This window comes from Bos indicus x Bos taurus, chromosome 6 (genome assembly GCF_003369695.1).
Source record: "Bos indicus x Bos taurus breed Angus x Brahman F1 hybrid chromosome 6, Bos_hybrid_MaternalHap_v2.0, whole genome shotgun sequence".
NCBI classification, from domain to species: domain Eukaryota; kingdom Metazoa; phylum Chordata; class Mammalia; order Artiodactyla; family Bovidae; genus Bos; species Bos indicus x Bos taurus.
In genome coordinates, this window is record NC_040081.1 from 17,274,115 (window position 1) to 17,297,077 (window position 22,963).

Here is a 22,963-nt window from a genome sequence, read left to right on the forward strand (position 1 = left end):
TTCTAAAAGATTTTTTTTACATGGACCATTATTAGTCTTTATTGAGTTTATTATAATATTGTCTCTGTTTTATGTGGCATCTTAGCTCCCTGGCCACAGATCAAACTCATACCCCTGCACTGGAAGGCAAAGTCTCAGCCACTGGACTGCTGGGGAAGTTCCTATTTCATTATTCAATACATACCTGGTATATTTTCTGTGCACCAAGGGCTGTTAGAGGCAGTGGAGATATAACAAAACAAAGTCCCTACTCTCATAGAATTTACATTCTAGTGGGAAAGAAAGGTAATAAATAAGAATAAAAAATATATCAGGCAGTGAGAGTGAGGAAAGATGAAACCTGTAAAAGATGGAGTGCCCAGACTTGGGGTGAGATGGGATTGGACTATTTTTCAGATGACAAGGTCTAAGAAGTTGTCATCTGAGCAGAAACATGAAGTGGAAAAGGGAGTCCTGCGAATATCAACCTGGCCAGGAGCTTCTGGGCCAGGGCAACAACAGGTAAATAACCAAGGGGTGTGTGTGTGTGTGTGTGTGTGAGAGAGCGCGCACTTGACACACTGGAGCGAGTTGGAAGCCACCACAACTAGGAAATGGCTCTGCCTGCACTGTGATGCGCGCTGTTTTGGGGCATGTTAGGAGGTTACTGCAGAAGGGCGAGAGAGGCCTTACGAAGTTTGTCTGACTCAGCCACTGGAGATTTGCTGTTCCTGCATTACAAAGTAGAATAATCTAAAAATTATCCAGAGAATTTAAACAGCAAAGGTCAAATATCTGGACAATTTAAGCCTCAAAGCATATTTAAGAGTCTGTAAAGTTATCTTTTGGCAGTCAAAAATCACTATCAAACTTCATAGAATAGTAATTTATCTCTGTCCTTTGCTTTCTGCCAATTTAACCTAAGGGAAGTGGACTTGAGATCTGTAATTGGCAGAATGAGATTGCAGGACCTTTAAGTCAGATTCAGATCAAGCAAATTAGTTTCATTTTTGCCAAAGAAAAGTGTTTTGTTGAGCCAGATGACAATTTTGAAGCCTAAACTATTTGCACTGGCTCTGTCTACCTTCTGAACTACTCTCATAATTGCTAATTCTGAGTTTAAGGATAACAGCACACACAAGACAGACTTAAGGAAAGAACCAGAAGCTGTATCTTGGATAAATGTATAAATGAGTCTGAATAACTCCACTCACTAAGTTTGTTTTTATGGACAGAAGAAGTTCAAATAAAAGAAAGCATCCTCAAGGTTAAATGTTAGGTAGGCCAAGTCCTTCCTCTTCTGAGTGGTAGATGAAGGTTTAAAATAGGTACCCAGTTTCAAATGAAGACAAAAAAATCAATCACAAGGAACCCCAAAAGTCATGTCATGATAAAAAGGAGGCTCAATCCTGACCCTCCAGGTTGGTTTATTTACTTTGATGGAACTCATTGGAAAATTGTTCAGCTCCACGCTTCACTATGCCTGTGTAGATGTGTTTTCTGGGTACTGGATGTAGTTCCTGTCAGTCAGGCACTTTCCTGGAGCACTAAAATGTACAGATTACACACATCAAAGGCAGGCTGCAACCACTGTAGTTGAAATTTACACAAATCTGTGCTACGAGTAACTGGATAAACAATGAGACTAATGACCTTGTTCTGCATTAATCTCCATATGGCTCTGTTGGTACTGCTCTTGCCTTTAGGCAAGAAGGTTGTGGCTTTGGCTTCTAGCCTCAAACCAGGGATTAGGCGCTGGCCCAATGCTGACAGAGCCCAGAGCCCTGCTTCTATAGCCCAGGAAGCCTGAGCAGACTACAGAGGCTGTCCATTTTAAGAGGTACGTTTACCACGATTCAAAAAACACCCTTATTACCATATTCACTGAGGAAACAGATTTATAAAAATAGGAAAAATCCTTTAGTCATGCCCCCCCTGCCACCTTCAGAGAAATTACTTTCTTCCAGAGGTTTTCCCTGAGTATTTTCAGGGCCTCTCTACTGATCCCCTCAAAATAAGACAGAACCCTCAATGCCTTGGCCCCATGTTCCTCTTTCAGCCAAAAATAAATTTTAAAAATGGCTGCATCCATAAAGAAGAGTGAAAGGAAGGACTGAAGTGCACTGGCTCAGTATTTCTGTCTCATCTGGGACTTTGGGGAAAGAGTACATTAAAATTTGAAGGTTCCCCCTCCTAAGTGCTCCCCCACTCCCACATTGCGGTAGAGTCCCTTCAATACTGTTTGTGAAATTTGCATGGTGCTGCTAGAAGAGACAGTCAAAAGAGTTGGAACATCTCAAAAGGGTGCTATACCTGAGCAGCCTTGGGCCAGAGTAAAAGGAGACCAGGACACTGGAAACCACCCCTTACTCCTGCTTTCATCACTTTGTATACAGGTCGCAGTGAAAAATGTATACTGGGAGGTGGAGCTCAGGAAATGACTCCATCGGCGGGGCTACCCTGGGTTAGGATCACGCATGAACCACACTCAGCTAAAAGCCTACTACACATGTGGCACATCTGTCACTTCACACCCAGCCCCCGCCATAAACTTTATTGCCTTGTAAACTTGAGATGCCTCAATCTAAGACATGTAATCACATTCAATTTAAACAGTTTTTGGTGTCCCAAGAACACCTCTTATATACCATTCTAGTCACTCTCCTTGTGTCCTTACTTCTGTTGTTTTGAGTATATTATCCATACACATGTTGCTCCTTTCATAAGTGAGTGAAGTTGCTCAGTTGTATCCAACTCTGTAGCCTGCCAGGCTCCTCCGTCCGTGGGATTTTCCAGGCAAGGATACTGGAGTGGGTTGCCATTTCCTTCTCCAGGAGATCTTCCCGTTTCAGGGATTGAACCCGGGTCTCCCGCACTGCAGGCAGACTCTTTACTGTCTGAGCTACCAGGGAAGCTCCTTTCATAGGCCATCACATTACCAAAGCTGTTTACAAAGGCATTGTCAGCTGTGTCAAATGCCTCACAAAAAAAATCATCTAGGGAATCCCCTGGTGGTCCAGAGGTTAGGACCCCTCACTTCCATTGGAGAGGGCACAGATCACTGGCTGGGGAAACTTGCATGTCATAGGCGCAGCCAAAAAAGTCTGTACCAGTGCCATTTTTCTTCATCCATTTATCAGTTCATTAAGAGTCCATCGTAAACATGAGAAAGAGTTAAAGCACATTCCCTCTCTTCCCGTAATGTTCGTTCTCCCACCATATTCACTCCTAGGATGACAAACACTAAGGTGATTCTGATGCCTTTACAACACAACTGTTGAAGATGTGGCCAGGGTCACAGCAAGAGATGTCTAAGTGTGAAACCATCCCCATTTGGTCCTGTGGTAAAGGTGCTTAAAGTTTTTTGTTTGACACTTAGAGAACTGCTTAAAAGTCATCTTTGCTTCATACCTGACATTTGCATATACTTTCATATGCATTACCTCACTGAACCATTACAACAATCTTGTCATATAGGCTATGATTATACATATTTTGCAGAAAGGAAACTGAGCCTGGACGAGGTTAAATGGCTTGCCTGAGGTCACCACAGCATGAGGGGAAGTGGCGTACCCACCTCCAACCCAGGATTTCCGACGCTTCGCAGCACACTATTGCAAAGCTGTCTCTTTATGTTGGTTTGTTCTGAAAAACAGAATATTGCTCAAGAAGTGCATTCAATAAGAGACGTTAGAGGGTTTTTCTTTGTTGTTGTTTTTACTATAAAGACAGAAACTTTCTGGCTAGTCAGCGTGTCAGAAAAGACTTCCAAAGTCGATCAATAAGAGGACATCAAATCATAGACACCAGTTTTGATAGTAAGTGCTTTGGTAAAATAAGTCTTAACACTGGTTTTCCAGACTACACGGCACACTGAACGGTGCGTAGAAAAAGCAGCACTGTGCACAAGCAACATGTGCACACGTGTGTGTCAACGTTCTCTCCCCAAATGTGGCCGCAGAAGAAAGCGCTAAGCAGACTGAAATAAGATAATATTTATGGCTGAAGAAATTCGACTTCACATAACGGCAATTATGAACAAGATATTTTCCCTAATAAAATTACTGCAAAACAAAATCTGGAGAAACTAAGTGTTTCCCTATGTCTTCTTTATTTTACTCCATGTGCTCAAAAATGGTTGCGGCAAAGAAAGAGTATAGCAAGCAGAGGCAGAAGAGTCCTAGCCAGACGGCCTCTGCTGAGGGTTGCTTTTGCTTTAGAAACTGGAATGTGTCCAGGCTTGATTTTTATTTTCAATTCACATTTCAGATCCAGCTCCCCAAACTCTTTGATCTTTCTCCCTGTCTCCTTACCCGGAAGAGAACCCTTGGCCTTCTCAGCTGGGAGCTGGGAGCACACGTGGAAAGACTGGCTCGGATCCATATTCTTTCCAAATTTAGTCACACAAAGGGGCCGGCAAGGGAAAAAAGAAAGGATGAAAGCGGCAGCCGCCAGGACTTCAAAGGCCGCGCCGCCGCGCCGGCCCGGCGCAGGCGCCGCCCTCCGCGGATATAAGGCGCGGCTCGGGCGCGCGGGCGGCCTTTCTGCGCGGCGGTTCCGCGCGCGTCCCCGGCCCGAGGGCGGGTGGACTGGGGACCCGGCGGCTGAGGGAGGGGCCGGAGGGCGGGCCGAGACAGGTCCTCACACCAAGTGAAAGACGCCTGAGAAAAGTTTTCAGAAAGGAGGGAAAAGACTTTCACGTCCAGCCCAGGAGGCGAGCCGTCCTGGCGGCCCAGTTGTATTCCAGCTCCCACACCCGTGCCATCCCTTCCTGGGGATCCCCTTCCAGACTTTCATGCCGACTCCTTTGCGCCGGAGGCCGGGTCCCCGCGGGGGGTTGTCGGGGGGTCCGGACGCGAAGCCGAGCCGCGAGGGCGCGTGGCCGGCCTCTTCCCGGGCCTCCGCAGCTTCTCTGAGCCTATCGCGGGCTCCCCTTGTCCTAGTCCGCGAACACCCCGACTTGCCTCTTCTCGCTGCGCGTGGGCAGAGGGTCGGCCGGCCGAGCCCACAGGTCGTGGGGTGGGATGCGGCCCTTCCTCGCGGGCAGTGGGAGGACCCGGCCCGCACGATCCCAGGAGACGCCAACGGAGGACTCCAGGGGCGCGCGGGCTCCTGCAGCCGACGCCGCGGGGCTGCGTTAGGCTGCGGGCGCCCAAGAGCGTCCGCCCCGCGGGAGCCGGGCGTCCGCAGGCGGCCGGATTGGGGAAGGACGTTTTCACGGTCCCCAGAGTTCTCGGTTACCCCGGAGGGTGGGGGGAGGCTGAGGGGCTGAGTTTGCATTCGGAGGAGGCGAGAAGAGGCGGAAGAACCCCTGGGACACAAACTGCCATTTCCCGCCCCAGCTTTCCGAAAAGTCCGTTAAACTGAAGATGCCCACAGTTTTAGTCCCCTGGTGACGCCGGCGTGGGAAATGGAGGGGTGTTGGTGTTCCATCCCTGGAATCACATTATTCGTTTTTCTAGTCCTTCACGCTCGCGTCTCTCTCTTCCAGCATCCTTTTCCGTACCCCCTCCTCCGGCCACCTCCTTCCTCTGGGATCCCACCAAAGTTGTCGCTGGGAGAGAGTCCAGGCCACACAAAGGGGGAGACCCGGAGCCCGGGCGGGGACTTAGGGCTGAGGAGGCGGAGAGGGCTCTGAAGGGCACCGCGCTTTTCTCTCTTCCCTGTAATTAAGTACTCATTGGCGTGTCTGCAGCTGACTTGACTTGGCAGCGACCCCTTCCCCCCACAGGTAGGAGGGGTCTCTGGTGTGGGTGGGGGTCAGTCTAGTCCCCCTGTCCGCACCCGCGGGGGGCTGGGCTGTATGCACCCTGCCGACTTCGAGAACCGTCTTTGCAGCCCCCCTCTCTCCCTGTTCCGGCGCAGGGTGGGCGCTTCGCCCCCCACGCGCAGCGCGGGCGTCGGCGCCCGGCTTAGAAGGAAGTGTTGCTATAAAACAAGTCACAGTTCGCTCCCAATGTAAACCCCAACCAACCAAAGCCACCAAAAGGGGAAAAACCAACAGCAATCCAGTCCTTAGCAATTGTTTCACGGTCGGAATTAAATCACATCAAAACGCCCCCTGAAACCCACATCCTGAAGGAGTGAACCTGCAACAGCTAACCTTCAGTCGTTCGCTCGAGTTCACACGAACAACCTGCCTCTACATCCGAGAGAAGGGGGCGGCGGTGTCTCTCGCTCGCAACACCCACCAGGTCCCGGACCTTGCGCCCCAAAAGGCGGCTGTGTATGTTACTAGCAGCCCCACACGAATTAGAAGAGACCTCTCCGCGACACAAATACCTTTGCCAGGAACTTCACTGAACCTGTAAAGGAGGGAAGGAACGCCTTCCCCGGGGTTGCCTCGCCCGTCCAGTGTCTCCCAGCTTTTCTCCCTGAAGAGACAGACTTCGCGTGGAAATGTCCATCTCCCTCCCAGACAAAGCTTTAAAAAAAAAAAAACAAACTTGAATGAATGCTTTCTAGAAAAGCCCCTTTTAAATGCACCTTGTCAGAAGACTTGCAACAATGCTAAGGACAATCAGTGAACGAAACACCCCGCACGCCACGGGGAGGGAAAACAGTCACGCAAATAGAGTAAGACGCTGGGTGATTTCGTTAGAAACAGTGTTTCCAAAGGTGAGGTTTGCCGCAAAATGCAAAACGCAGCCACCTACCCTCAGCCCTTATAGCAAACAGTTCCCACTAGTTATTGTTCCCCCAATTCCCATCTTCTCGAGCTCTTAATCTCCAGGACACCTGGAGCTGAGCTCCAAATGACTCAGGGAGTCCAGATGATTAACATGAAGGAGTAAATGGGATTCGAATTAGTTGCGACACTTTAACGGGGAGGGGGGCAGATGTAGGAGCCGTCATTTAATCTCTTTGGCTTCCAGAAAATCCCCCCACCCCCACCCCTTGACAGTCTGATGAAAAGGAATCTCTACTCTGGCTGTTTTGGTGAAACTGCATTTTCCAGTTCTTTTCCTGTCCGTCGAATTGGCGCATTTATGGGAGGACTTTTTACTTTGTTTTCCCATATTTCTTTTAGAACAGAGGGTATGTGTGCTCAGTCACTAAGTCGTGTCTGACTCTGAGACCCCATTGACTGTAGCCTTCCAGGCTCCTCTGTCCATGGGATTTCCCAGGCAAGAATACTGGAGTGAGTTGCCATTTCCTTCTCCAAAACAGAGGGAATAAATGTCTGACATAGCTACATGTTCACATCTCTGAGACATCACACTCACCGGTGCCTAGTGAAGTTGCATGTTACCAACCAAAAAGTAAAATTGGGTTTCCCCCCATCTTTTTAGTAGTGCCTTACACATTGTAGAAAATATTCTTTAAGGCATAGCATTCTCACCTATTTGCAGAGGATTTAATGCTTTACTCTCTCTGGCTCCCATCACCAGCCCTTTAATGTTACCCTAACCTGAGACACAAGGAGCGGGACACGACTGAGCGACTGAACTGAACAGAACCTGAGACAGAAATTTTCCCTGTGACTACTGGCCATGCTCTATGAGACCAACTGAATGCTTTAAATGATAGTTTTAAAAATTGTTTCCTAGTGGATTCCCATCTCAAGTAATTACCAATAAGCGATATTTTGAGTGCTCGTTTAGAGCATTGTTAACATCTTTACTTATACGATGTCTAGCAGCATGCAATTTCTCCCTTACACAAAAGAAGAGGGATCTTTACATGCCTATTCCTATATAACAGAGCTAAAGTCTGATTCTGTAATGTTTTCCCCATTTTCAATTTAAGGGAGATGGAGACACATTTCTTCCTGTCTCTTGTTTACTGTTCTGAGGTTTTACAGATGGCTACTGTATTGGGTATAATAATTTTGCCTGGATTTTTAACTGAGGGAGTTTGAGAGCCAAGGAACAAAATGTGATGTGTTTTCAAACTTCAGCTTCGTTTATACTGTAACTTTCACAAAGCATCTCCTTAAAAGTCCTGTCCTTGTACAAAATGCATCAAAGAGACAGTGGAGGCTGGGAAATTTTTGAGGTTGAATTTGGATTTGCATCTTCAAGGGTCTCTTTGAGCCCGAAGTCTGAGGTGCCAGAGACTGCCCTGTCCTCCCTCCTTCTACCGGCTTCACTCTCCTGGGTCCTTTTGCCTCTCCCCCCCCCCCAACTTGGGTGGTTTTTTTCGTTCTTTATGAGGTTCCCACACATTGTGGCATGTATCTTCGAAAATACACGAGCGACCTAGTGTAACTGTGTGTGAGCATCCTATGGTGAGGATGTAATGAAAAAGATCTTGCTTAAAAAGCGATAATTACGATTCAGTCTTCGGTTTTTTCTTCCTCCTATTTTTCTCGTTAAGTCTGGAGGTTTTATTTTTGTTAGCATGTGTTCCCTTGTCCTTTTACATGTATTTAGGAAAGCCACAACTCTTTCTTGTTCTTCTTGCTTCCGTTCTCTCATTAGTTGAGCAATGTGTTATGTTTCCCCTTTCCCTTCTCTGTGTCCCCGATTCCCGCCTCATCCCCTCTGTCAGAGCATCTATCACTGTGGTGTCGATCACAGCTGCGGCGGCTTCTCTTTCATCTTCTTCCCACTGCCAGAGCAAGGGAGGGAGAGGGAGAGGCGGAAAAGAGGTGGGGGAGAGACTGGCGGAGGAAAGAGGAGGGTGGGTGGGAAGGGAACAAGAGAAGAGACACTTAGATGATGAAGTTAAACCGCTGGGGCAGAGTTTCTTGTCAATTTCACGCGGGCAAAGCGTGCCTTTCGTGGGTTACAAGAAACGCCGGGTCCTTCCATCCCTAGCCAAGTTGCCTGAATCTTCCCCCTAGGCGCGCGCGTACACACACACACACACACACACACACACACACACTCCCCCCCCCCCCCCCCAAACCTAGGACTCGTCCTACAGGCTCTGGGAAAAGAAAAATAAAAAAGTCCTCAATCACCACCTCCTTCTCGCCGTCCCCCTCCCCCCCCGCCTTTCTCCCCCCCCACCACCCCCACCCCAGCGGGCAGCCAAGGAAAGCTGGAGGCGGGGGAGGGGAAGGGGAGGAGAAGCGACGCAAGTGGGCAGCTTTTCAGCGCCGGCGAGGCGCGGGAGGAGGAGAGGCGGCGGGGAGGCGCAGCCGCTCACCTGCGGGGCAGGGCGCGGAGGAGGGACCAGGCTGTGCGCTCTGCGGCGGCGGAGGAGCTGGGACGCATCCGCAGCTCCGCACGCGGCCAGGCTCCAGGCGTCTCCCACCCCCTGGCCGGGGGAACCGGAGGGGTACAGCTCTTTGACAAGCGGCCCGGCGGAGGCGTGGAGAGCGGCGAGCAAAAGAGCGAGCGAGCCAGACTGAAGAAACTCGAGCCGGGAACAAAGAGGAGTCGGGTTGTATGTGTGTGAGTGTGTGTGTGCCGGCTCCAGCTCCCGGCAGAATCTTTTGGGTCCGAGGTCCCTGCTGTGACGCCCAGAGACCCAGTAGTGCCCTCCACTGCCGACTCCCTGCGCTCGCCGGCACAAAGTTTATTCTTGGCAAACTTCTACTCTTTCTCTTCCCCTCCTCCTCCGCCCCCCACCTTCTCCTCCGGCAGATTGAATGCGCCTGGAGAAGGAAAACCGAAGCGAAAGGGAAGGAAATAAGAAGCTTTGAAACGGACATCTCCAACCCGGGTGGCTTTTTTTTTTTTTAGTCCTCCAGGAAGTGGACATTTCATTATCTTCTGATTCTCCTTACACCGTCTCTACTGGGGTAAACGGGGCCGTTTTGCCCAGCTCGCTCCTTCTCTCGGGAAACAAACTCCTGGACCGTCATCCAGGGAAGCTAAGGTGGAGAGATCTGCGAAGAGTCGCGCCGACAGACCCTCCCCTGCACTTTGGAGAGTCGAAATCTCCTCCAGAACCGGCGTCCTCCGCGCGCAGACCCCGGAGACGCCGGGGCCGTGGGGCGGCCGCCCTGACAGCCTAGCCTAGCGCGCGGCACAGACGCCCCCAGAGGCGCCGGCCGCGGCGGTCCTCGCCGCCCTGTGTTGTTCGGCCTCGGGGACGGGCGCCGGCGTCGGTCTCCGCCGAGTGGGAAGGCGCGGGCGGCCACCGGGGCTCGGGTGCCGCTGCAGCAGCTCCGGCCGCCGGCTGCCAGCCCAGCGCTCTCCAGCCCGGCTTCCGCCCTCTCTACTCCCTGACGCATCCTTCCAATTCTCCTTTTCCTCTCCCCCTTTTCATTGATCCCTTCTCTTTTCTGCTGTTGCCTGGGGTGCTCCCCCCGCGGAGCGGAGATTACACAGTGGTCGGGATGCCCCAACTCTCCGGGGCAGGCGGCGGCGGTGGGGGGGACCCGGAACTCTGCGCCACGGACGAGATGATCCCCTTCAAGGACGAGGGCGATCCTCAGAAGGAGAAGATCTTCGCCGAGATCAGTCACCCTGAAGAGGAAGGTGACTTAGCCGACATCAAGTCTTCCTTGGTCAACGAATCCGAAATCATCCCGGCGAGCAACGGACACGAGGTGAGCCGGCCGCTGCCCCATCCCTGAGAGGCCTGCCGGGTCCCGGGGAAGAGCCGAGGGAGGAAGGGAGGGAAGGCGCCGGGCAGCCCGGGTCCCCGGTAGGTCTGCTGGGAGCGGGATGGGGGGTGGCTGGGCTTCTGGTCTGCGTTCTTCCTGTGTGTGGGGTGGAGGGGAGTGCAGGGAAGCGTCCAAGTGTATCAGTTTTGGCGTTCGGTGACTAAACCGTTGGTTTGCGGCCAGGAGAACCTGCGCTTAACCCACTGACGTTTCGCCTTCGGCCTTTTTGGTGGGGTTCAGAGGGTGCAGTGCATTAAGGCGAGGATGTCTGAACAGCGGTCCTGAGAAGTTCTCCCGTAGGACGGAAAACAAAGTGCACCCGCTATCTCTCGGTAGATGTCTCTGCAAAAGTGCGTACACCACCAAAGGCTTAGGTACAGACGAGCAGAGCCGCAGGGAGAGAGGAAGGGGTGGCGGACCCAACCGCCGCCGAGCGGGGCTAGCGCTGGGCCGGCCCGCGGAGGGGGCGCGCGGCGGGGGCGGTGCGGAGCCGGGTCCTCTCCGCCGCCGCGCCTGCTGCCGGAGCCGTGGGCGCGCCGAGCTGAGCCACCCCAGGAGGGCTCTCTCACTACCGGCTGGTTTTCCCCATCCATCGCCACTTAAAGGGGAAAAAAAGCACGCTTATGTTTGGGCCCGAATCAGGCCTTAAATCTATGCAGAAGAAGGGCGAGTCAGAGAGAGGCAGCGGAAGCCAGGGCACCCACTCAGGGGAGGGTGGAAAGCGCTTATCTGATCTCTTGGCCCGCTGCGGGCGATAGCGTTGGTAACCCGAGTAGAGTAAATAGAGACACGTGGGTGCTGGCGAGAGCAAGCCGCGAGCGGGACCTCGCGGAAGGGCTATTTCAGGCCTCGCGGAGAGCTTCAGAGGTGGGGGAGGCGGATGGACCCTGATACCCGACACTCCACTGGCCACCGTTGTTCAACAACTGGAGACGCTTTGGAGGAAATCCGGTAGAAAAGTCCTGACACTCAAATGGTTTCACCAACGCTTTTTGCCTCCAAAGAAATCTGGAGGGTATATTCTTTTTCCTTAAATGGCATCCTTCTGCCCCCAAAAAGAAAGCCTGTGGTTTTGGGGGCGGAGACATTTTGTGTTTTAAACAGCAAGTTTAAGGGCACCTCAGAATTACCTTCTTTATCCCAATGGCAGGGGTGAGTAACGCGTTTTGGAAGGCCCAGGGCCTGGGTCCTAAGGAAAACATTGGGGTGTTGTCTCTCCCCTGAATCTTTCATCTCAACATGCCAACTTAGGGGGGAAACTGGGGTTGCCCAGAGCATACCTAATTCCACTTAAAAGATTTGTGACTGTGTATTGGGCGGGGAGAGGAGGTCACTGGGAGGACACATGTCCAAGGAACCAAATAGCCTCCGAAACACTTGAGGCCAAACTCGTATTTGTAGAATAGCCTTTTCAAATTTCTACCCTTTTCCCTTGCCCTTCCTTTTTCTATAAATAAATTTGCCACCCACTTCACATTTTCTACATGTTTTTGCCTGGGGAGAAGGGAGCTGTGTTTGAAGCCCCAGAACTCAGGTATTAGGGCTCTGTTAATCTTTGCTGGTGATAAGTGGGCATGGGGCAGACCCAAGGAAGATGCTGAAGGGGTAATACCACCGATTTGCACGTGGTTGAATCTGGGTGGATGGTGGTTACCAGAACCGATATTAGCTGGGCTACCTTTTAGATGTCTGTAGCTCGACTCTCAAGTTTTCCTCCCTTTAACCACAGAATAGTTCACTTTTCTCTTGTAAGCTCGCACTGACAGCCATGGTAGCTTAGGAATAGGGGAGCTCCTGCTGTAATTGGTTTGGGACAATGGCCTAAGACCCCCACTTGTGAGTCATGGGCTTGTTTTTATTTAAAATGTCATTTTTGGTTGCAAAATGATATTTCAGCCTGCTTTTAATCATCTCTGACTGAAGTAAATAGTGGTTGAAGAAACTATCAAAATGATCAACCCCCATAACTGAAATTCCTATCATATTAGGTATCCACGTAGTCTTGATGTATTTTAGTAAACAGTGGTCAGAACAGCATGTGGATTGTTGACAGGTTCATTTCAGTTGTTATTGTCATTTGTAGTTTCTAGTACCGTAGAGGTAGTTCTCAGGAACACATTGAAAAGATTTCCCAGGACTCAGTCCTAGCCTGTCCTCTTAGATTAATAAAACAGGTAGATTGAGTTGCATCTAATCCCCCTTTTTTGAGTTACCAGTGGATATGCACTTATATCATCATTGTCACAAACTCTAAAGCAATTTTCTTTCTTTTGGGGGTGGGGATTTGTGCTGGTAGGTGGCCAGACAAGCACAAACCTCTCAGGAGTCCTACCATGACAAGGCCAGAGAACATCCTGATGATGGTAAGATGCTAATTCTACTTCTCCCAACTTTATTATTTAACATGTACAATTTGTGAATATTGGTACATTTGCTATTTTTATTTGCATCCAAAAAACTCGAAGCATATGTAATAAGATTGTGCCCATTGTTTGACCAAAATGGTAAAGAAAATCCAGAAAACTTATTGCTTACCTCTAATACATATTTCCATAATTATAAAACTGAATGAGTTAAGGGCTTTTGAATTTCCTTTGGCTTCCAGATTCTTTATGGAAGAGAAATGTCTATAATGAGTATTTCTCTTTTCCTCATTTTCCCTAATATTCTAATTGTCATACATCTTTAGTATTTTTTTTTCATGCATTTTTACAAACAGTGACAGTCTACACCGATTTATTTTCCAACAGGAATAGTTTCAAGTGGGTCTTCATTTGTTTGCAGTTTCTTGTTTTAGTGAGAAGCCAGGCACTATATGCACAGACTAAATACAGCTCACTAAAGAAGAATCTAATATGTAAAAATATAACACTTTAATCTTAAAATTAAGAACTATGCCTATGAAACATGATGGATTTTCTCCCCATTTCTGATTCTTGCTCAAAACTGTAAAAATCCTGCGTGTTTTTTTTTTGAGACTTAAGGAGAACTCCCTGTGACTTTAAAAGAATCTGTGATCTCGAGGGTTCCCTTGTTGAACAGCCTGCATTTCTGTTCTCCTTTAATTACTTACAATTGGCCTGACCAGAATGAAGGGTTCGCACATACATGTCAGCCAGGGGAAGAAAGGAAGAGAACTATAATATCAAGCTTCCTTCTGAGCCTCAAAGTAGATACACAGATAAAAGGGAAGAAATGTATACACTGAACACACACACGCAAACGCACTTTTCTTTGGCAGTGTGATATAAATGTAGCACATAAAATTAAGTCTCCTGGAGTTAATCCTTCATAAATTTGGGTAGTTTCCCATATGCTAGACACAACTTGCTCCGTCAGTAAAATCTAGAAAATTTCCAGAAATCCAGAAGTACAGGTAGAATTTTTTGTTTGCCTATAAAGTGGAGTGTAACTTTAGGTGTATAAATATATATGTGTGTGTATAGCTGAATAGCCTAGTGTATTTATATTATAGCTTTGTAGGCCTTTTTTCATGTGTCTGTATTTCTTAGTCCAGTTTGTTAGTATTAGAGCAAATTAAGTTAGATGGATAACACTTATTTTTGTAAAAACACCAGTCAGTACTGGAAGTAAATTGAACCACATGTTTTTAAAACATCTGGTTCACTGCTAAGCCATTTAAGAGAGTAAATACTGTCAATATAAAATAGAGCATAATAACCCAGTTATAATATTTTGTAAACAATCTCATGTAAAGTCTAATTTATAGTAGAACTATTAACTTTTCAATGAAAAATACAGTGATATAAAAGGAAGTCAAAGCATCATTGATTGTTCTTTGCCTTCTCTTAGGAAAGCATCCAGATGGAGGTCTCTACAATAAGGGACCCTCTTACTCGAGTTATTCTGGATACATAATGATGCCAAATATGAATAATGACCCATACATGTCAAATGGATCTCTTTCTCCACCCATCCCAAGAACAGTGAGTAACATGCTGATGTTGCAAATTATTTTCAGAAGTGCAAATTAATTTGTATTTTTGGCAAAATGTTTGTTTTTTTAAACTTACTGGAAATGCTTTCATTATATATGACCAGTTGTTGCTAAATAAGACATGTTATAAGGAATGGCTGCCTTAAAATGGTGCTACTTTTTGATATTTTGACCTTCGGATATTAGCTTTTGGTTTATTGGTTAAGATGAATAAAAAAACAGATCATGAGTTATCATGATATCAAGTGAATTTAAATCAACAAACTCATGATTTTATGAGTATTATGCTTTCTACTCTGATGAGAGAGAGAAATTGATTTAATCTTTCAATTAACTAAGTGGTCTATGGCTTTCACTGCTGGTAAGCTATGTAGAATCAGAATTCCTTTGGCTCACTTGGAACTGAACATTGGGAATGTTACTTCAGCTTTTAAAACAGTGTCTCATTTTGTTGTGTTAGCTAATGTTTCTTTAAAATCAGTTTAGGTGTGGGGGAGCAATGAGCTATTTTTACTTTATTGTCAGTTGCTAAGAAGTATCGCTTGAAAATAACTCTTAATGAAAAAAAATTTTTCTTTTAAGTGGTGGCTCAGTTAACTTTTAAGTTCTGAAAATGTGGAGGCATTAAAACTGCCTTATACATTACGGTTAACATGGAAACCTCAATTTATACAGTAAGAAAACATCCAAAGGGTAACTTGTGTGGTACCTGAGTGTGAAATGGAGTCCTCCCTGAGGTTCATCTCTTTGGAGGTAGTGGTGGATTTTTACTGATCCATCAATATGTTTACCTTCTTTCTGGCCTCACTCTCCCTGTGCCACCCAAAGCCCAATGAAAAACATGTATGTTTGGGTCTTGGGGATCATGTTTCAGTCTAACTGGCCTTCCTGCGAGTCAAATCTAGGATCATAAAATGGAACCTGTATCTTTGCCTTATTAGCCCAGTGCTTTCACCAAGTGAAAAGAAAAAAAAAATCAGTGGAAGACATCTGGGGCAAGTACTGTCGTTGATATCTCAGTGGACAGAATCTGGGAACCATGAGATACTCCAAAGTAGAAAAGAGAAATATTTCCTAATCAGTCATGAACAAATAAAGAGTATTTGTGCTTATCTTGATTATCTGTGGCCCTCAGCTGTTGAAGAGATCGATCTAGGAAATATAACCACTTTTTGCGGGGCACTGTGATTTAAAAGTTATTTTTTCCCATGAATTTCAAAAAGATATTTGACCTCTTAAGTAGGGAATAAGATTTTTCCAATTTTCACATAGAAGCTAAAATGGAGATCTAGGAAATCTTATGATGGTTGTTATAGGAAGTAGTGATTTCACATTTTAAAAGGCTTTTCAAATATTTAATGATAGAAATGTGTGTGCGGTACATATGAATCTCTTACCTAAAAAGTGAATGAACTAATAAAAGCAAACAGTTTTTAACATTTAGCGACCACCCAGATAAATGCTTATGAGTTTTAAAATTTGTAGGAGACTTTGTTTCTGTTGAATTAAATATGCATACATATCAGATAATTTAAAGTTGGGCTATTTTTTTCTTGTTGATGTTTTGAAGGGGTGGGGGAAGGAGACTATATTTTAGATAAGAAATAACTGAAGATTTCTGCTGAAGCCTTTTTAGAATAACAAATAATCTTTCCAACAAATCAAACTATAGTCTCTGACTTGGTAACAATAGAAAATAGCCACTAAAATAATCTTACACTTTTAGGCTGTGAACACAGTTAATAAGTATTAAGTAATACTTATAATAGTAAGTAATAAGTATGCTTAATAAGTATTTGTGAAATTTGTTCTTCAGTTCAGCCAGTTCTTCTTTCAAGGCAATAATTTTTTAAAAGTCAATATAATAAAAATCTATTGTTATTTATATTGTTATTCCCAACAATATTGAAAATTAAGCTGCTCTTCCTCTTTAAACCAGCCTTTTCCCCTAGCCCCTCAGTATACTAATCATTTTAAATTGATAGAATGGAAAGTATTTATTGTTAGTGTATATATTAAAATTTTGAGGTCAGTGAATTGAACAGTCATTCATTGTTTAGGAAAGATTTGTGGCCAGAATAAATGTTGGTGGGGGTAGAGTGGAGGAAAGGGGTGTGGTTAGGAAACAGTTACCTTACCCTCCTATCTGCTGCTTTGCTTTTATTCTGTTCCATTTTAGAACACATTTATTTTAGGCACCTTTTCTTGCCAGTATTCTGCAGTTCGCCCAATTCCAGAAGCTTTGCAGTTTTAACCACAAGACTATGTTCAATTTTTCTCTTTTAGGGTCCAGCCGAAGTGGGTCGCAGTCTTTGGTTTTTAATGGGTAACAGCTGTTTTTAATGCTAAGTCCCAAAGCACTTTAACCGGAAGGCAACCCCTCCCCTTCACCCCAACCACACTTCTGCCTCTTGCTCTTTAACTCTGTTCTTAGCAGGACTGAGTGTTTGCCTAGCGGACATCCACAGTGATAGGTTTGCATCCAGGGTGTCAGGAGCAGGGTGACCATTTGTGTTTGGACTTGGGGTGGGAGCTGTCCCTAGTCAGCCCTGCTGCTTGGATTTGCATTACAAACAACCCCTTGTTTACTGTATCTGCTGCCCTCAGGTGTTAGGATTAGAAAAACATGGAGGGGGGGTGGTGAGGGAAAACCCAACTGCCCCTTCCCCACACAGAATCTTCTGTTTGCTTGTAACCTTAGATAATCCAGAGAATACCAGCCAAGGCCAACTGGCATGCACAGGAGTGTTTCTGCTGGTAGCTCATTTTAACAATTCTATATGCATTTGCTCTTTTTAAGACAAACACTGACATATATTTGCTCACACAGCCCTTACTCATGACCTAAATATATAGAGTTACCTGCACAGAAGAACCACTATTGCCATTCAAGCTTTTTTTTTCCCCCCATCTGAAGGAAAATTTTAATTGGCTAATTACATCCTTCCAGAACTGGAATTCTTAGAGGTGTGTCTGTACTAGAAATCTTGTGAATGGGTGTCTCATAGAATTTTAAATAGGAATTCTTGTTCAGATAAATGAGGCAGGCCTAGCAAGAAAGCACCTATAATAATAACATGTTTGGTGTCAGTGTGAGTTCTTAAAGCACAGTAAACCTTGGCTTGGGATGGTCATTTTCACTGAGTGTGAGAAGATGTAGCAGCTTCTTAAATATTTCAGAGCAGGGGCTCTGGAGAGTTTATTAAAAGCATACTCCCAAGACCTTCTTTCTCTGAGTCTCATTTATGAAAATCCTTGGAGGCCAATGGCGATGTCTTAAAAAGGACTACATAGTTGGTTGCCTCCTGTGCTGGGTCCTGGCCCTTGTGTGCCTGAAAGCTGTGAGACAGTGAGCTTGGCTGCCTTTACATAGTGAAAGTTCCCATTGGCTTCATGCACTGTGGTTATTCGTCTTAGGTGTCAAACTTCCATTTGTCCCTCAAGCAACCCAAATGTTTAACACCTCTGAAGAGAAACGACTGGGTTCTCTTCAGCTGCTCAGGGAAGGAACAGTAGCAGACTCGGTGCAGGAAGCAACAGCAAGCGTCGGTGCTCAGCTCACACCAACCGCAGCGACACCTGGTCAGGACAGTGTTGCTGACTGCATCGCTGGCTTCTTTGTGATCTTTCTCAGGATGGATTTTCAGGTGGGAAAGGAAGATGTCTGTGTTTGAATTTCATCATCTTTTCTTATTTTTAGTAGATTCGTTTTTCTTATTTTTGCTCTTAAAATGCTTCAGGGTTCTTTTATAATTATTTTGAGCAGTTCACTTCTGTGGTATGGTTTTTACCTGGAGGGGGTCAACATTTTGACGTCTAATGAGCAGAATTATTCCTCTTAGAACTTTGTCTTAACCTGCCCCCACCAGCCTCCGCCCATGTTTGTGTTTGCTTACAGTTAAAATTAGATTTTTGTCATCGTTCACATCTGGAATTAAGGAACTAAGTGAACATGTCTGATCACTAAGGCAACGCTTACCCATCTGTCTCTCACACTACTGCATAGCTTTGAAAACAATCACAGAAATAGTCATCGATAGGAAGACAATGACTTATTAACAGTTCAGAGAGACTCTGGCTCTTATTTTCAGCAGAATTTTTAAGTGTCTTTTCACTTTCCTTGAGGAGCTACCTCATGTGACTTACTGATTAATGATTTAAAATTTTCTCCTATAAGTTGTCTACTTTTTGAAGCTAAGTACATGGAATTTTCCTCTTAAGTTCAGGAGAAGTTAAGTTTTAGAAAGTGTATTCTATCTCAGATTTGAATGTGATCTCAAGAGAATATGTGGGAAAGCTCCTCAGAGCCCCAAACTCTTCTGTTTGATTCATCTTAATTGTACTGCTACAGAGTAGGGAAAGGATCACAGTCAGAATAATTGGAAGTGATTGCCATTCCCCCTTCAGATAATTCAGGTATCTTATGACTGACTGGCATGCTAATTCAAGTGTCCCAGGTGCCGTGCTGACGTGACCTTTCAGGAGCTGATGTTGCCTTGCATGACTGGTGCGGCAGAAGTGTGATCGTTAGTCAGATAGGTTTTTTCGAAATGACCCTTGAAATTTCTTGTTCATTCATAAAGGCATGAGAACAACCTAGTTTCACTAAAACAAGACTATTAAGCCAACTTGCAGAAAATCTTGCTCTTTGAAGTTCCCCTCCCCCTGCCCACATGCAGGTCCTCAACTTGGTCTCATCAATCCCATTATTTTGATCCATTTCTTTCTTGCAGACAGACTTCTGTAATTCTAACAGGACAGAGTAAGGACCTCATAAATGGCTCTATCTGGACTTCAACTTGTTACCTCACATGTATTTTTCATAATACCAACTGAGAAATTTTTTACAACTTTTGAGTCTTGTTTTTAACTAATCCTGTTAGTTATTTAGGCAGAACTGTTTTTGGTGTATGTGACTGACATTTTTTTAAGCAATGGGATCATTCCATTCGTCTCTAACTCCCCTTGCTCCTCATTTACATATTATAGATAGGATTTTATAAAACTGGTTTCCCTTTGATTTCAAGATAAACTTGAAATTTAAAGAGAAAATATGCCAGCACTGTCCTTGGGCCAACAGAAAAGCACATATATTTGATTCTAAGGCAAAAGTAGAACTCAGCATTATGTAGGTGCTGCTGTTGTGGAACTGAATGTTTTTTTAAAGAAGATAGTCATTTCAAACTTGTATCTTAAAGTTATCACTTCAGTGATCATGCCACACTGATCCAGTATGTAGAAAGCTAATATTGTAGCATTTGAGAGACTTGGTAATGCTTTGTACTGTCCCAGCAGGTCCTTACTCAATTTTTTTTTTAAACTCTCAGCTTTATAACCAAAGATACACTCTCAGACACTTCATTTAGGCCTCAATTCTTATGAAATTTTAGCTATATGTATGGTACCAGCCATTGGACTTTATTTAAATAATTTTTAAAATATATTTTAGATTGATGATCACTTTTTAAACATTGTGACCTTGTGAAGTTCCTGTAGGAACTGTCGACTTTGCTGTAAAAGAAGGTGCTATAATTTAAAAAGAGGAGTGGCTCTAGCGTAGTTTTAATTTTCTTTTATTATTGTCAGATTCTGTATGAAATAGTTAACAAAACTGTTAAAAGCTGACATACAAAGGTATTTTTGTAAGTCCTTTTTTTAAAAAAAAAAAATTCTGAACATTTTTGCAATAAAGCCTATCCAACTGCAAATGATAATTGATCAGTTAATCAGAGATTACTGATGAACTTTGAGATAGTTATGTGTTAGGAAAGCACAGAATAGACACTTCAGTAGATTTGCTGAATAATGTACTAGAAAATTTTCATGTATGGTTTTCGGATATGTCCAAAGGATCTGTCTTTATTCAACCAAATCCTATATGAAAATCTGAAGGTGTCTACTAAATAATCCTTAGTGTTTTATTATATTACTTTTTTTGATTTGTTGCATCAGTGAAAAAAAAAAAACACATTTAGACCATGTCTTTAATGAAGAAGTCAGAGTCATTGCTTGCAGAATGTCAAGTTTCCAAGTAATAGCTGAAAACAGTCAGCTGGAGAGCTCCCTGCTAGAGTGAAAAAGAATGGGACTGGGTCCTCATTTGAGGACTGATCCTGAGAAGTACTTATCTTTACTTAGGTCCTGGAAACCTAATTGAACAAGAAGAGATGATGGAAATGCTTTTTTTCAGAAGGGTACTTGAGACAGAAATGAAGTCATAATAAAAAGAAAACTATCTTCAATTATGTTGCAGTATCATATGGTTAATGCTTCTCAATTCATTTTTATTCTTTCCCAGATAGAAAGGATATTTCTTTTTTCAATAACACGTGACGTACTTTGAGACACTAAAAAATTCTGCGTGTATTTTCTAAATACGTGTAGTAGCATCAGTGCTGAGTTTTCTAGACCAGTATGTGTTGTAAATTGATTATATCCTTTGGCAATATGGAGAGCAAAATTTTTGAGTCTTTATTAGGTGGAGGTAGGCAGTCTCTTGTGAAGGCTGAGCCTGTGGAGGAGGAAAGTCCTGGGCAAGATGTCAGTAGATTTGGGGTGTAGTCCCATGTCCATCACTCTCCATGACTCTCCATCAAGAGCCTTGGGCCTCCGTCAGCCTTTGTTTCCCTGTTGATCTTGAGGCATATTAATGTCTGGCTTGCTTACCTTATGTGATTGACGTGCAATTCAGATGGCACAGACCCTGCGAAAGCACTCTGTTTTCTAGCTAAGGAAGCAAAGCACAAGTCTCATCCCAGCCTGGTGGAATCCTGCCACAGAAGGTGCTTGACTGTATTTAGGAAGCTCCTGAGAAAGGGGAGAAATTGTTGTTTCTTACCGTGTCACTGTGCTGATCTGGAATCTGGATGACTGGGTAAAGGCCTTACAATAACCTTAAGAAAATATCTGTGTAAATAAAAGTTTTGGGGAGGCAGCTTTCTTCTCTTGGGCTCTTTTTTTCTCTCCTAGTTGTTAGGAGAGCACCATTTCTTCTACTAAGGGAATGAGATGCATGAGGGAACAGATTTCTAAATTAAAGATTTGTTAAAATTCTTATATCCTTCTGATATTTGGTATGAAATTTCCAGATGACTCTTAAGTCCTTGGATTGGGGTAATAATTGATTTTTATTTAGGAGACTTTTTTTCCTTCATCCTTTGAGAGCTGGGTTTCTTCTCCCCACTGCAAACAATCTATAGAGAAGAGATTTAAGAACCTCTTGTGAATGTAGAGGACGACAGGCGAGTTATTTTTCTTTCCCCTTGGAATTTTCTTCTGACTTAAGTCTTTCTTGCTTTCCTGGCACCTAAAAAAATCAGGTCCAAGGGGATAGGCTGGCCGGGCAGCAAGGAGAAATCAGTGCTTTTCTAGTCTCATTGGAAAATTCCAGCTTCCACCCTTTCAAGACTTTTCTTTTTCTCTCAGTAAAAGTCAATGAATGTTAAATATATATATCAATGTAGAGTTAGCGTTCTCCAATTTTAAACAGTATATATTCTACCTTGTAATAATTATGAACACACAGCATCTTGGCACTCTAGTTCATATGACTTGGACCCCGGAAAAAACGTATTGTGATCTTATCTCCAGTGTGTCAAACTTTGTCTTAGACTCCAAAACTTGGATTTTTTTTTTTTTAAGTCTGAAAACCAGCAGTACCAAAGTAAAAATTTTTACCAAAGTAAAAAATGTTTACTGTTTACTATAACTGGGCTAACCAGCTAAGTAGCTGACAGGGTTAGGAAAAGAATCAAGTCTCCAAGATGTTGCTTGAATTGGTTTTTACTCAATTTTTTGGTATAAGTAAAAAGTTTAAAATTAAAACTCAAATTCTTTGGAAAGGGAGAACAATTAACTTTTTTTTTTTTTTTTTAAACTATTACCATGTGTCAGGTACTGAGCTAGGCAATTTATACAAATGAAAACTGGCTGGGTGTAGTAATCTCCATGCTAAAGATAACAGCCTATCCTCAGGGGCAGTAGGAACCTGCTTTGGTTTTAGTAAGCAATGGAATCATGGCTCTTCCCTTTTTAAGGTCTGAAGACTTGTTAATTGTCATTTAAAATAACCAACCATTACTGCCTTCTGGAACATAAAACACTGATTAAATGAATCATATGTTGATTAAAATATAAAACCCCAAATTATTACTTTGACGATTTTGTTGGCAGTTTCTTTTCAGTAATGCTTAGCTATTTTTTATGAAAATAAAAAGAAAATACTTTCATTTAAAAAAGCAGTACACTAGAAAACTCAGATGACCAAAAGGAATAAAAAATATGAAATTCCTAGGATCCTGCTGTCAGAGATGGTCATCAAAGCTCACCATGCAACCTTTTAGACCTCTTCCTGTGCACGTTTAGAAATACATGTAAACATACATAAATATATATGTTATATACTCATGGCCATGGGAGCATAATATACCATTTTTTTCCTGTTTTCCCACCCGTATACAGTGGATATCTTTTTTACTCTTCTGTAACAACATTTTTAATGATGGCTAATATATTGCCTAATT

At 44.4% G+C, this 22,963-nt stretch overlaps 2 protein-coding genes across 5 annotated transcripts in view; one reads left to right on the top strand and one right to left on the bottom strand.

The window, feature by feature from the left end:
• Positions 1-7,863: 7,863 nt before the first annotated feature.
• On the bottom strand, positions 7,864-9,736 carry LOC113894793. The gene is made up of 3 exons (XM_027545435.1): positions 9,659-9,736; positions 9,076-9,464; positions 7,864-8,584 (listed from the first exon to the last, which is right to left on the bottom strand). Exons 1-3 carry the CDS (start codon positions 9,734-9,736, stop codon positions 8,341-8,343), a joined length of 711 nt encoding a protein of 236 aa, XP_027401236.1. The 3' UTR covers positions 7,864-8,340.
• Positions 9,036-22,963, top strand: part of LEF1 (lymphoid enhancer binding factor 1) — a 117,063-nt gene continuing 103,135 nt past the window's right edge. For 2 of the 4 annotated variants that reach the window (XM_027543868.1, XM_027543867.1), the window contains exons 1-3: positions 9,036-10,426; positions 12,780-12,846; positions 14,297-14,430. In XM_027543868.1, coding sequence (XP_027399669.1) covers positions 10,214-10,426; positions 12,780-12,846; positions 14,297-14,430 — 414 coding nt within the window. In that variant the 5' untranslated portion in view covers positions 9,036-10,213. The remainder of the gene's footprint in view (positions 10,427-12,779; positions 12,847-14,296; positions 14,431-22,963) is intronic. The other 2 variants (XM_027543870.1, XM_027543869.1) reach the window with 2 other exon arrangements.

Coding starts and splice junctions, on each gene's coding strand:
- LOC113894793 (XM_027545435.1), bottom strand. CDS start 9,736: ATGACGGTCCAGGAGTTTGTTTCCCGAGAGAAGGAGCGAGCTGGGCAA. Junction 9,465..9,658: donor TTTACCCCAGTAGAGACGGT/GTAAGGAGAATC, acceptor GAGAAAGAGTAG/AAGTTTGCCAAGAATAAACT. Junction 8,585..9,075: donor CTCCGCGCCCTGCCCCGCAG/GTGAGCGGCTGC, acceptor TTCCTCCGCCAG/TCTCTCCCCCACCTCTTTTC.